Source organism: Bombus terrestris, chromosome 10, assembly GCF_910591885.1.
Source record: "Bombus terrestris chromosome 10, iyBomTerr1.2, whole genome shotgun sequence".
Taxonomy (NCBI): Eukaryota; Metazoa; Arthropoda; class Insecta; order Hymenoptera; family Apidae; genus Bombus; species Bombus terrestris.
The window spans coordinates 20,006,182-20,019,787 of record NC_063278.1 but is presented as its reverse complement, the minus strand read 5'-3'; the positions used below and the strand labels follow the sequence as shown (position 1 = coordinate 20,019,787).

At 29.6% G+C, this 13,606-nt stretch overlaps 3 protein-coding genes across 4 annotated transcripts in view; 1 reads left to right on the top strand and 2 right to left on the bottom strand.

The window, feature by feature from the left end:
• Positions 1-1,136, top strand: part of LOC100643185 (diuretic hormone 44) — a 75,868-nt gene extending 74,732 nt beyond the window's left edge. For both annotated transcript variants that reach the window (XM_003403296.4, XM_020868253.2), the window contains exon 4: positions 100-1,136. In XM_003403296.4, coding sequence (XP_003403344.1) covers positions 100-129 — 30 coding nt within the window. In that variant the 3' untranslated portion in view covers positions 130-1,136. The remainder of the gene's footprint in view (positions 1-99) is intronic.
• Positions 1,137-2,472: 1,336 nt separating this feature from the next.
• LOC100642986 (F-box-like/WD repeat-containing protein TBL1XR1) lies at positions 2,473-5,466 on the bottom strand. Its single transcript, XM_003403294.4, has 6 exons — positions 5,271-5,466; positions 4,664-4,951; positions 3,597-3,943; positions 3,180-3,524; positions 2,726-3,094; positions 2,473-2,641 (listed from the first exon to the last, which is right to left on the bottom strand). Exons 1-6 carry the CDS (start codon positions 5,326-5,328, stop codon positions 2,510-2,512), a joined length of 1,539 nt encoding a protein of 512 aa, XP_003403342.1. The 5' UTR covers positions 5,329-5,466; the 3' UTR covers positions 2,473-2,509.
• Positions 5,467-6,341: 875 nt separating this feature from the next.
• Positions 6,342-10,122, bottom strand: LOC100642868 (protein crooked neck). Its single transcript, XM_012319982.3, has 14 exons — positions 9,789-10,122; positions 9,588-9,677; positions 9,270-9,430; positions 8,951-9,147; positions 8,580-8,881; positions 8,396-8,510; positions 8,130-8,305; positions 7,946-8,046; positions 7,766-7,877; positions 7,550-7,696; positions 7,384-7,460; positions 7,195-7,312; positions 6,859-7,119; positions 6,342-6,782 (listed from the first exon to the last, which is right to left on the bottom strand). The coding sequence occupies exons 1-14, from the start codon at positions 9,822-9,824 to the stop codon at positions 6,627-6,629; spliced, it is 2,049 nt and encodes a 682-aa protein (XP_012175372.1). The 5' UTR covers positions 9,825-10,122; the 3' UTR covers positions 6,342-6,626.
• Positions 10,123-13,606: the final 3,484 nt, after the last annotated feature.

The following is a 13,606-nucleotide window of genomic DNA, read 5'->3' as shown; positions in this document are numbered from 1 at the left end:
TTAATGCTCCTTATTTTTTAATTTTATTTTAGATATTGACGTAGAATAGCATTTTAAAAATATTATCTCGTAAAAAGTAAATGAAATCTCTGTTTTCAGATCCAAGCAAATGAGTTACGTTTGCTGTAATCAACACAAAGGAAGATCAAGTCACAATACACTATCGCTATATTACGATTTTTTATCTAACAAGCTAATGGATTGCATATAGTTTATCTATTATTCGTCATATTCCTCAGGTTTTATCATATATATATACATATAATACATACATGTATCTATACATTTTGTGCTGTGCAAAATTCATAATTTAATATCGCGTTTCATTCATGAATTATACGCAGATTATTCATGTGTCAAGCGTAAAGTAAATATTAGCGCATGAAGTTACCAGTAGTGCAAAAAGTTTAACAATCAGAATATATCAGTATTTTCTCCTATCTCTTTTATTTAAGTTTTAGTCGTCTTAATTCTAAGTAATTTTGTAGCATCCAGAAGAGGAGGGAAATAGAAATGTGAAACCATGTGAAACATATGATATCAATTTCCTTGTCTATGCTCGTACTTTTTTCTTCTCTATACTAATCATACAAGACGATTGAACTTTAGCTCTAGAACTAAATGTTTTACTATTTTCTATTTCTTCCTTTTCAATAGCGCAAAAAGAAACACGAAACAAAACAGTATTATGCGTTGTGATCCCTTAAAGTCTGCCCAACCAGTAAACCCCAGATAGAAGACATTTTATATCCAATTTTGGATATAATTTAATGTAAATGTTTCTTCGTATTAGTATTAAGTTTTACGAACACGACGATAGAAATGTTTTAAAGTATTTTATTATAATTATTTTGAAATACGACTCTTAATTAAAATTAACTGCGAAAACGTGCAAAGGAAAAACAAATTGTATTTATCTATTGTACAGTAAAATTTCTTGAACAACTAAGTATTCATGTAATATTTTGGTAATCATTTCAAGCCGGACTTAGACGTTATTTACAAATATAGATCCAAATGGCTGTAAATTTAATGTAATGTAATTATTTAAATATATAGATCAAACGCTTTCTTCTCAACAAATTTCACTCGTGAAAGGAATAAATGTAGTTAAGAATAAATGTTCCATAGAACTATCTCTTAGATACTTTTATTTTATGTAGATTATTTCTTTTTTATTTTCATTTACGTTACTTTCTTTACGATTATATTCCTTATTTTTATAACACCCTCAGAGAAACACAGATAGCGGTCTAATGAATTTATATATTTATTAATGAATACTGCATTAGAGGCATGTATTCTAAGTAATCGGTGAATAGTTCCTTTCGTGTGCACCACAGATTAATAGATGTGCTATATTTCTCACCGAATTGCGTTTATGTCTACGTAAAACATCGAGGCGTGATTTATTTTTGAAATATTTTCATTTTAGTCATATGATTTTACGCTAAATTAAAGACGCAATGCAAATAAATGTCTTTGAATATAATAGGATTATACAAAATTCATAATAAAAAAAATTTGTTGATTTTAATTATGTTACTTCGTAAAATACATACTCTTTCAATTTCATTTGTTTTATTTTACTTGCAATTATCTTATAGCATTTTTATATTAAAAATTAGAAATTGATCTTTGTGGTTATTTTCAAAGTACAATGATTAATGCTTGCGATGTTTACGTTAATGTTAAAAAATAAATGTAATTAAATTTTATTATTATTTATATGCCGTATTATATAACCTATTGTTGAAGAAATGCGTAAGAAATTTTAAAAATGTATGTAACATAAATAGATTTTATTTATTTCAAAAACACGTACAATATCGTTTATTTATTTTCGTTTTAGATTTTCGTTTTTATCGGTTTAGTTACATAATGCGTAATTGAAATAAAATAAAATTAATTTAAATAAGATTTGTTGTGTACTGTAATTGTACCTCTTTCACTTAATGAAATATAATAAAATGTAATAAGAATAAATGAAATGGTTGTGCAGTTTTTTAAAAAGACTCATTTTATTCCTTATTATTACCGATGTTTCATATAATGCTTAACATTATTATTAAAATTATATATATCCCATCCACATAGTGAATGAATAATATTTTTTTCTAGAAATATAATATCTGTCAAGCTGTTCCAAATTTTACAGAGTATTATTGAAAATATTAATGTACAATACTTTTTATAAACATTTGTAATAAAAACCTAGTGAAGTAGCTAAAAGGATCCACATTTTTTATTTTATATTTATATTCAAATCTTCTTCAATTCGTAACTTACTGAACGTATCTCAATTTTAATTTTAATTTTATATATAAATAATTAATGTACTATGAAGCTATACTCAACAAACGCAAGTAAATCAAGTAATTGTAAAATGTGGCTAATATTCCGGGTAATAAAGAGTTCAATGAAAAATAAAGAATAAAATAAGAATTACTGAAGGTAACTTAAAATCATAGGTCCGGGAAATGAAATATAATCTATTGTTCATTTGCAATCACATTTTACGAAGGTCTAGAACAAACACACTGCCATCAGACGCAGAAGCACCGACTTTGTCTCCTCGACTATTCCAACATACTTCAAAAATTCCTCCAGTTCCTTGATAACTATGTACCAATTGACCATTCTGCACAAGTAAATATATAAGAAAATATATATAATGTAAACCTTCTGTTAAATATACCAAACAAAAGAAGAATAACTATCTTACCTGCGTAGACCATATATGAACACATTTGTCAAAACTTCCACTAGCAAGAAATTTGCCATCTGGACTAAATGCTACGCTATACACTGGCTCTGTGTGTTTCGTAAGTCTGTGTATACATGCACCTCTTTCTACATCCCATAACCTTACAGTAGAATCGAATGATGCACTAGCTAAAGTTAGATTCATATTTGGATTGTGAGTTCCAGGCCCAGTTGGGGACCATTTAATAGTATATATTTCTTTGCTATGAGCTTGTAAATCATGTACCCACGTATCTTGTTTCATAGACCAAATTTTAAGACTCATATCATCTGAACAACTAGCCAATAAGTTACCTTGGGGGTCCCATTTTATAGCATTAACTTCATTCTACAAGTAAAGGAAAAACAAACTCTTTAAATTTTAAATAAATATTTAACTGAATCAAAGAATATAATTATTTCTGTATACATACTGTATGACCTTGGAAGCTCTTGATTGGTTTATCAACATTAAGTTTGCATACATGTATGCATTGATCAGTAGAACAACTAGCAAATGATGTATTTGTTTGCCAATCAACATCCAAGGCAGGTGCACAATGAAAGCTAAATTGTTGAGTACATTGCCCACTTTCTGCATCCCATATAATTGTTGTTTTGTCAACTCCAGCACTTAATATGTAGTTACCACGTTTATTCCATTTTAATGCAAAGATTGGACCTTTGTGTTGACCTAATGTGGATGCTAATTTACCATCTGTCTTCCAAATTCGTGCATAACCATCATAACTTCCTGTTGCTAATAAGGTACCATCACACTAAAACAAGTAACCAAATTATATTGGTTTCCTTTTGTCAACGTTATAACTTAAGAGAAATAATCATTTTACCTTCCAATCTAATGAAGTAACATCTTTGTTGCTTGGCACTTCGGTACCACCTTTTTGTATGCAGTGACGAAGAACAAGCTGATTTGGAGCTTGTGAACTACCAGACATATCCCAAATACGAGCTGTGCTATCTCCTGAACCAGAAGCCAAAAGATCAGTTGTTGGATTCCATGCACATATGAAAACTTCCGATTCATGACCACGTAATATTGTAGCTTTAGTGTCTGGAATTTCAACAGCACTAGCATTAGTTCCCCTGCTTGAACCTTGTTGTTGTTCATCTACTTCCATTTCTGTCCTATCTCCTCCTCTCTCATTTGTGCCTACACCTTCATTGGAGGTAACAACTGAAAACAGGTTAGTAAATTAATAACAATTACCAAATGGAAAGTTTTCTCTCCTTCTTGTATTTATATACGTAATCTGAAATAAAGAAATTCTGTTCCCAAAAAATAACACGTTAATATTAAATAACAAACTTTTTCATTACCTACATATTATTTTATAGAATTAAAATATTATTTTATACTTATCTTATACAATTAAATTAATAAAAACTGATCTCTTTTTACAACTACAGTCTGTATAAACTTTAACAATATTCTTATTCTTATTATTATTCTTTATGTAATATTACAGTATATATATAAAGTAACTTGTAAATAATAAACCTTTGTAATTCTTGCTCTTATTCTTCATTCCAGATCACACATATATTAATAATATTGTTTGCTCCTAGCTTTCCGACATGTTATAAATGTAACAGTGAGCTTTATTTTGCTATATCAGTACATAATTTAACATTACAAAACAAATTTTTTAATTCATTAATAGAGTATAGTAAATATATTTTACTTTAAATATTCTATGACTGTTATAACAAAAATATTTGCTCATAACAAGTCCGACAGCTAAAGCAGTCCATTAATGTACCTGGTATAATAAGGAGGTCTATAAAACTTAAGTTTTTTTATAGACCAGGGTGTGCCAGGATAACAATTTTTGGTTTCAAAATATAACACATAAAATATAACATGAATAAAAATTAATATAATAAGTCAAATTACCTTCCTCTCCATTTGTATCTTGTACTTCTGTTTTCACCTGTTGTTTTTGCTGGTTAATTTGATTTTGTCTTGATGCCACAACATCTGGCATAACAGCATCAATAAGAGATAGGGATTCCACCATTCTTTGTTCAGTACCATCTTCGCCTATTGATATTTCTGCTTCTGTATACTGTAACCCTTTCTGTAGAATTGATAAAAGTGCTGCTGGTGGTACTAATGCTCCATTTATATTACTCTGTGATATATGTGATTCTATGCCAAATGTGTATGCAGAATGTTGAAATCCTATAAAAAAAAACCACACAGAGATTAATTTGCATCTTTTATATAATCTACAGTACAACTTTTATACAATAAACTTAAGAAATAACTTAGTAATCAAAGTCATGGATATGCTTTTATTTGTGCTCAAATAACCTCTTTAAATCACGTTTGATCTATAATTTGTAATATATTATTGACCAATATGATATTATTAATTGCAAATATTATTGTGAAATGTATATATACATAATATAAGTAACAAATGTGTACAAACAATAGCAAATTCAAAATTTGCCAAAATTATTTGAAAAGAGGTTACGTAGTACTCTAAAAAATATACCAGATTCTTGAAGGTATCGGTAAACCAAGAAATTGACTTCATCGCTAGAGAAGCTCATCGTTCTTTACTTTCACGATACTAGCACAACATATTTATTGGAAGTTGCGCCTAAAAATCACTTTGACTCACGTCGGACGCCGAGATTGCCGCGTCGAGGCCACTCTACAAGTCACAGACACATTACACATGAAACCTTACCATTGGCCAAGAAATACGAACAACAGTGTATTCTATAGAGATACATAACTAACTTCAATGTAATCTCTTCATTCAAAGTAACGAGACGACAATCAATTAGATTTCATTTATTATTGTCAAATGGATTATGTAAAAAATATACAATGGCTCATGGAAGTATTTTTTATGAACTTATTACGGATGTTATACGAAATATCTTGAAATTCCAGTAGTAGTATAATGACAACTTACTATCGTGATTATATTAATAAAATTTGAAACGATCCTGAACACGTATACAAAAGTAGCAAGTTATTTAGTATAAACATATGTTTTGTAGAGATCAAAGATATGTTTATTAAATATTCATCAATTTATCAACATTTCATTTATAAATTTATAAATTTCATAAATTTATCAGTCATGCATAATGTAATTCATTCATGACATATAATTCATAACATTCATAATATATATATATCATCTTTAACATTTATTATACGTATATGTGAGATTATTTTATACGTTTACCTTAATATATATTTTGAAATCTTTTAATAGGTCTAAACTAAGTGAGTTATACAATTCTATGTTATTAAAATAGGAATAATTACATAATTTAAATTATTTTTTATTCCTCATCTTGTTTATATTTTCCTTAAGAATCTTACAAATTTCTTACGCATTTAGACCACGGTTTTATATACCAAATGCAAATATCTCAAGATTATATGAAGAGAACTGTACGATTATTAAGATTGCTGAATTTGTTTTATCATATTCTACAAAGATATCGAAAAATAAAGTTCTATTTATAAAAATGACCATGAAATGACCAAATACTGTAACTTTGTCCTGAAAACATTTTTCATGCAACATTAAATAAGGCAAAAATTTAGATGATCTCATTTAACTGAGCCACTTTATATAAATCTTATACAATTACAAAAATAATCAAGATTTAATACATTATATTACGATTTTTTAAATTATAAACTTAGTATCTCTTAGTACGTCTAGTATAGAGTAAACTAAGTATAATCTTAAAATTTGAAAAAAAGGAATTGATGCTCTTAAAAAAATTAAAAGCTAATTAATATTTTTATTTACAGTGAAAAAATCAAACATTAGTTTATTTACAAGAACCGTAAATCGTTTCTAAATAAAAAAAATATTTTTCTAACTATTGGAATCTATCTGATTATTTTCATTTTTGTCATTCATTTCTTTCTGCTTCATCCAAGCTTTAGCAGATGCCAAGAATTTAAGATTAGGTCTCTGTGATTCATCTTCTGGGAAAACAAAATCAAATACTTCTTCCCAACCATCATCACTCTAAAAACAAAAATTACATATGTGAAAAAATGTTTTTTTAAAAATAATTTTTAAATAATACAATAAATTTATTCACCCCATCTTCTCCAACAATACGCCTTCTACGTTTAATCCTTCGAGGCATTTTTTCCATAATTTTAGCTCGAGTATCATCATCTCCTTTCTCACTTTCAAAATCTCTCCACGCTTCTAAAAGCAATGCTCTACTTTCTTTATCACCGTTCGATCTAAGTGCATCGTTTCCACGTTCAAAAATTCTTCTTGCCAGCATAACATTATCTAGACCATCCTCAGTTGCCGAATTAGCTAATTCAAACTTAGCATAGGCAATCCAAACCTAGATGTCATGATTTATATTTAATAACACATAATCTAAATTAAATATCTTGTATTTGATTATAATTAATCTTACTTTAACATGAAGTGTACGTTCCAATAATCTTTCGAATAATTGCCTTGCGTTTTCTGTTTCATCTTGTGATATCTCAAAATCAATATATGACTTCCATAAGAGCTCTGGCATATCCAATCTATAAATTAAAGTAATGATACAATATAAGATTACGGTAATATAAATTACTTATACTTTTAAATACTTTACCTTGGCTGTGATATAGCTAATTCGTAAATAGCTCGTGCTCGTTCTACATCGCCCAAAAGCGTTTCTAACTCTGCAAACTATGTACAAAAATATTATCAAAAATAATTTTTATACACATTTAACCATCGAAATGATGATAAATAATAAATTGACTAAATTATCATACCTTCATCCATGTAGTACAATTTTCTGGTCCAAATTCGAGGAATTTTTCATATAAAATTCTACATCTATCAAATTCTCTCAACTGTATTTCTAAATCAATATATCCACGATATAATTTATCTCTAGGACAAATACCCAACGCCATACCCTATAATCAATTAAAATAATTTTCTACGCGGTGTCACAATTTATAAATTTTTGTAAAATTATTACTTACTAATCTTTTTCTTGCTGCTGTGAGATTTTTTTGTCTTATTTCAAAATATGCATAAAATAACCAAATTTTAGAGAAAGTAAAATGCTTGTGAGGAATTAATTCTAAGCAAGCTCTGAAAACATATAAACACATTAATCAAAATAAAATACCTTCTATGGTACTTTTTAAGGTACTAATTACTTATAGACTTGTCTGCATCTTTCTATATCTTCAGTATCAAGTTCCTCAAAAAGAGCATAATTTATCCAAAGATAAATATATCTTCTCCAAAATAGCTTTTCCTATGAAAAATGATACTCTTATACTAACATTTATTTACAATATATGTACAAAATGCTAAATATATTAAATACATCTTTCTTACTTTAGTTGGTGGTACATTGGCTATCGCACGTTCGTAAGTTTCTCTAATGACATCCACGTTCCCTTCTGATTCTACTAATCTCAAGTAATCGAACCAGGCATCATAATTAGAAGGATTTTCTTTCACTTCTTGTTCGTATTGATATTTTCGTTTACTTACTATTACATCTTCAATACCTATAAATAATAATACAACATGATTGTATGTATAAATATTTATTTATAAAATATTATTCAGTATGATAAATCAATAATAAATTATAATACCTGAACGATCTCCATATTTTTTCTCATGTATTGTGTATGCTTTATAAATTTCCTGTGTTTTCTCTTTTGGAATATGATCTAATGCATACTTATAAATTACTCTGGCTCGATCATGCTACAATAAAATAATATAACATGCGTTAAATTAAACTATGTAAAAAAAATAATTTTGATCTTTCCTTACTTCTCTTTGTCCTTCCTCAAACTTTGCAAATGCAATAAATAATCTTTCATCCAAATTTTCGTCGCCATAAAAATCAATGGCGCGTTCATAAACATTGCGAGCACCATTAATAAAACCATGAGATTCTTCAAATCGTGCATATTTTATCCAGTGCTTAACATCAGGATGTACCATTACAAATCGTTCATAAATTTGTCTAGCTCTCTGAATTTCCTTATATCTCAATTCGAACTTGATGTATGTTTGCCATGCCTGTTCATCAGGTTCCCATTCCATCCATCTTTCAAATACCTGACGTGCTCCTAAATAAATATTTCAATCAATAAATAGTCAATATACTATGTTAGATTAAAAATAAAAGAAGGATTTACCAGCAATATTTTCTAACATTTCTTCCATATAAGTGTATTTATACCAAAATTGATTTGCTCTAGGTAATATAGTAACAGCACGGTCCCATAAATTTCTGGCATGATTTACTTGACGATTTCGCATTTCCATTTCTGTGTATTTGAGCCATAATGTAATGTTTCTATGGTCAACATCTAAAGCACGTTCATATATGGATCTAAAATTCATAAATAATACAATTAATACTTTTATAATTAATACAAAATATTGTTTATTTTTTTACAAAAAAAAACATTAATCATAAATATATAATCATGATGACATTAATATATTTTATACCTTGCTCGTTGTATCTGCTTTTGACTCTCTTCCCATTGAGCATATTTTATCCAATTTGAAATCACCATACGATTTTTACGAATGTTATCTTCAAAAGCTTTACGTTTCCGATGTTGATAATCAGCTAACTCATGAGGATCAGAAATCTTTTGTTTTGGTGGCTGAAGTAATAGAAATATGTATAAATATTCATTACATATCAACTTTTCAACTGTTCAACCTCACATATATTAAAATTTATATATGGATAGAAATTACATAAACTTAATAAAAATAATGAATGGTCAAAATTGAATAAATAAATGCAAATATACTTACTGGTGGTAAGATTTCTAGGTCCCGTTCTTTTGCCTCCCGCAAAAGTTGCTCTGCTGTTATTTGAATTTCAGCAGGTGCTTTATTTTTAACCTAGAATAAAATATAGTTAAAATAATTTGATATAATATAAGAATTATTTCATTCTCATACATTACATTATATGATTTATATGTGTAGTAAAAATGTAGAAGTGTTACATACCTTTGCCACTTTTGGCATTTTCTGTGATTTTTCCATGATATTAAATTTAGTTTAATTCTTTCTACACAATAAATATTTTAGAAATATTTTTATCCTCCTGGTTAATTCAATTTTTATAATATATTTATGACAAAGAACAATGTATATCTTTTAAACTGACCATGATCTAAGAATAGCAGGTCCAAATATTATTTCATGGGAATTTTTATACAATACATCAATAATATTTATAATTATTATTGATATTTACAATTATTTTTAATTAGTAAAACGTACTTTAGTAAACAAATATCAAATGGAAAAGCTGGGTATAACCAGCTATAACCAATGTATAACCATCGATTAAGATAGGATAAAAGAGAATAGATGTGACATCAAATGGGATTTTGTGTCTCAGTTTCTGAAATACCGACATACAAAAATATCATGTGGCGGTACGTGTGGCGCTACCACAAAATTCTTTCAGGTCAATACGCGGTCTTTTTTAACAGATCTTCACTGATTCGAAAATGTAGAATTATCTTCCAAAGCTACCACGAATAATTTTTTGACACTCTGTACATGTACGTACTACAAAAATATTAAAAATATATTTGATTTAAATTGCACTCTTTTACAGAAAATATTTAGAGATTTAAGAATTTCGTTGGTGCTTTAAGCATTGACTAAGGAGAGGATAGACGCGACATTAAATAGAAATTTGTGTTTCAGTTTCTCTAATATCGACGAGGAGAAAAATCAGAGTACATATTTCTTACGCCCTCTGTTATTTAATACGACGAACGTAGGACTTATGATCAACTTAATCATCGAATGCGATGAAGAGATACGCCTCGATTACATGCTATTCAATACATAATAAAGAATATCGGGCAGTACTGATAAACTTCAACTTGGTTTATATGTCTCGCACCGCACATCACCCAAAATGTAACGAATCGAGGTTAACGAAAAGAAACGAATAAAATCTAATTCACTTATCTCAATTATTTCAAAGCGATATTCAATTCAACGGGCAGAAACGGGATAACATGAGCGGAAATAGGATAAAAAGTGTAAGAAAATGCGAAGTTCGAACACCTGGTTCAACCGCCTGTTCTTCGTTACCTTCGGATATGAGAAAAAGAAAGCGTCAATACTAAAGGCACCGTAAATTAATCCCTCATCCGCATGGTGTGTGGACCAGCGGTCCCAACGTCTTGCGATTGCGATTGCCTGGGTTCCATCATGCTGGGTTCTAGTGAGAGATAGCGAAGTCACTTGGGGGTGTTGAAAGGGGCTCTCTCCTTCGCCAGCGCACAAGCTGACGGGCTTTGACCTTCTTCGCGGCTGCGACGCCGAGGATACTCAAGTATTCTTTGTACAATCGTCAGAGTGGACAAACGTAAAACTAAAATCAGGCGAGTTCGTCATTTTTCGAGTTTGCAGGACATGCTACAAACGGGATTATCGTGAATTCACTTTTAATGCTTCTTATAAACAGATGAAAACAGGGATAAATGGGGAAAAACGGGAGGACGCTGGTGAAAATTGGCGGAAACGGGAGAAATCTGGCGAAAACAGGAGGAAACCGACAGAGACGCTAACCCGTCTATACAATGGATCCCCAAAGTAAGTCAACACTTGTTGAAATTTTTTTATATACATATTATATACATTCACACATGCTATATGTATATTTATTTTTCAAATTAAAGTAAATGTAAGAACTGTTTTCACTGAAGAAATATCATTTAAATAACGGATAAATGCAAATTATTTAAATTCACCAATAAAGGTTCAATTAAAGTCATAAAGTGTGATAAAAAATTTTTTTTGTTTTAGATATGTTTTTTCTAAATGTGTATTTTATACATATATTTAATATAAAAAAAGAAAATCTCTACTGGAATTCGAACCAACCTTTTTCAGATCGGTAAAATAAATCTGTGCATCTATCTCCTAAAATTATTTTTTATCAATTGTTACATTTGTTGGCAAACATAAGTATTAATATATTTATTAATTTTATTAGATAATTATAACAAATTTTACCTTATATAGTGTTTCCCGTTACAAGGCATATACGATACTGTTACGCTATTACGTGAACGTAGCCTTAATGTAATCTTAGTCTAGAAAAGTCGATATACAGGGTGGTTGGTAACTGGTGGTACAAACGGAAAGGGGGCGATTCTACGCAAAGAAAGAAGTCGAAAATATAGAATAAAAATTTTTCGTGTGAGGCTTTGTTTTCGAAAAAATCGACTTTGAATTTTCGCTCGGTACGCGTGCACTTTATCACGTCTCGTTATAACGGATCTCACTGTAGATCGTTGTCTCGATGGATATTATCGCAATTTAAGTTTGTTTTTGTCGTAACGGAAAATTAGGAATACATAATGAAATAATATGAAGTAATCATAAAGTTTATTATTACAAAAATTGTTGAAAATGTTGCCCATTCTGCCGAACACATACTTCTGCTCTTCTAATTAAATTTCTACGAACACTTTCTAAGTCGATTTTTTCGAAAACAAAGCCTCAAACGAAAAATTTTTATTCTATATTTTCGACTTCTTTTTTCGCGTAGAATCACCCCCTTCCCGCTTGTACCACCAGTTACCAACCATCCTGTATATATTTGGCACGTAATTTGAATTGTCAATCAAGTATGTTTTAAAAGATAGCATGTATTTGAAGACTGTCTGATGGTTCGGTGCGTAGTATAGCGATAGGAAAGTTAGAACTCGGGAATAGAAATGCTTTGTTTAGCAAAATTGAAGACCTTCTCAACAGGTTTCTTCCGAATTTAGAAATATATACCCTTTTTTCTTTAAGTCATAATTTTCAATTTAAAATTTGTTAATTATCGCTTCCTATAAATTTATCGCTATTACCTACTTTTCGATCGCTCTGTTGTGAATACATCGAATGTAAAGATAAGCAAAAAAAAAAACAATTGTGATACAGCAAAACATCTTACAGAATTAATATTTCGACAGACCAATTTAAAAAAATAAAAATTAATTTAACTCTCATGGTTTAGTTCCTTTGCACTAACCAACAAAGAACGGAAGTTCTTGATGTTACAGTGATAAGAAACCGAACATGTTTCTAGGGTAAGCTACACTTTAGGGACCCTGAAATTATTGATATTTCTATTTGCAATCTTATTTTAACATGTTTCGACAAAATCAAGTTTTAAAGTGCGGAATGCACTGATTCAAAAGTTGTGCATATATAAAATCGAACATTTTTAACATATTTTACAGGTTATTTTGATGTCACATAAGCTTCTAACCATGCTCTGATTAGTCGACACAGATGAGCATTCAAATGTTCACCTATTCCGCTTCCCTTATTCAAAGATATACTGCTTGCGTATTGCCTCCATCAAAGATTGCATGCCATCGATTTTATACGCTTTGCAATATCGTTGCCACAGAAATTCGCATAGGCAATCGGAAGAGTGTTATTATCGTGAAAGCGGTCTTTTCCTCGCATTCAACCCTTTGGTCTCCAATTAAATTCTATCTTCTGGCTATGGATCACTAGCTGTAATTAGATGAATGAAAAGTAATTCAAATCTAATTCAAATTTCATTGTAGCTTCTACACTGTAATTCACTGTTTTATGAATGAATCATTCTGCAACGAGACCCGCGTAACTTCGAAAGCAGTCTGTATGGATCTTGCTGCTGGCGGCAACATGTTTCTGTATACAGAAATTAACATCGTCGTCTCGCTGTTCTCAACCATCACCATTCTACAATTGATATTTCTAATTCCATCTACCATTCCTAACATTCAGTGTTCTTCCACCCTTCTGTGGTCATT

Bases quoted from the DNA above. Each gene is read 5' to 3' on its own strand.
- LOC100642986 (XM_003403294.4), bottom strand. From the start codon at position 5,328: ATGAGCTTCTCTAGCGATGAAGTCAATTTCTTGGTTTACCGATACCTT. The intron at 3,944-4,663 runs GTAATTTGACTT...ACCTGTTTTCAG, and splicing joins AGATACAAATGGAGAGGAAG to TTGTTACCTCCAATGAAGGT. The intron at 3,095-3,179 runs GTATGTATACAG...CTTTACTTGTAG, and splicing joins AGAGCTTCCAAGGTCATACA to AATGAAGTTAATGCTATAAA.
- LOC100642868 (XM_012319982.3), bottom strand. From the start codon at position 9,824: ATGGAAAAATCACAGAAAATGCCAAAAGTGGCAAAG. The intron at 8,306-8,395 runs GTATTATAATTT...TATTATTTATAG, and splicing joins AAAATATGGAGATCGTTCAG to GTATTGAAGATGTAATAGTA. The intron at 7,313-7,383 runs GTAAAGTATTTA...TTTAATTTATAG, and splicing joins TTAGCTATATCACAGCCAAG to ATTGGATATGCCAGAGCTCT.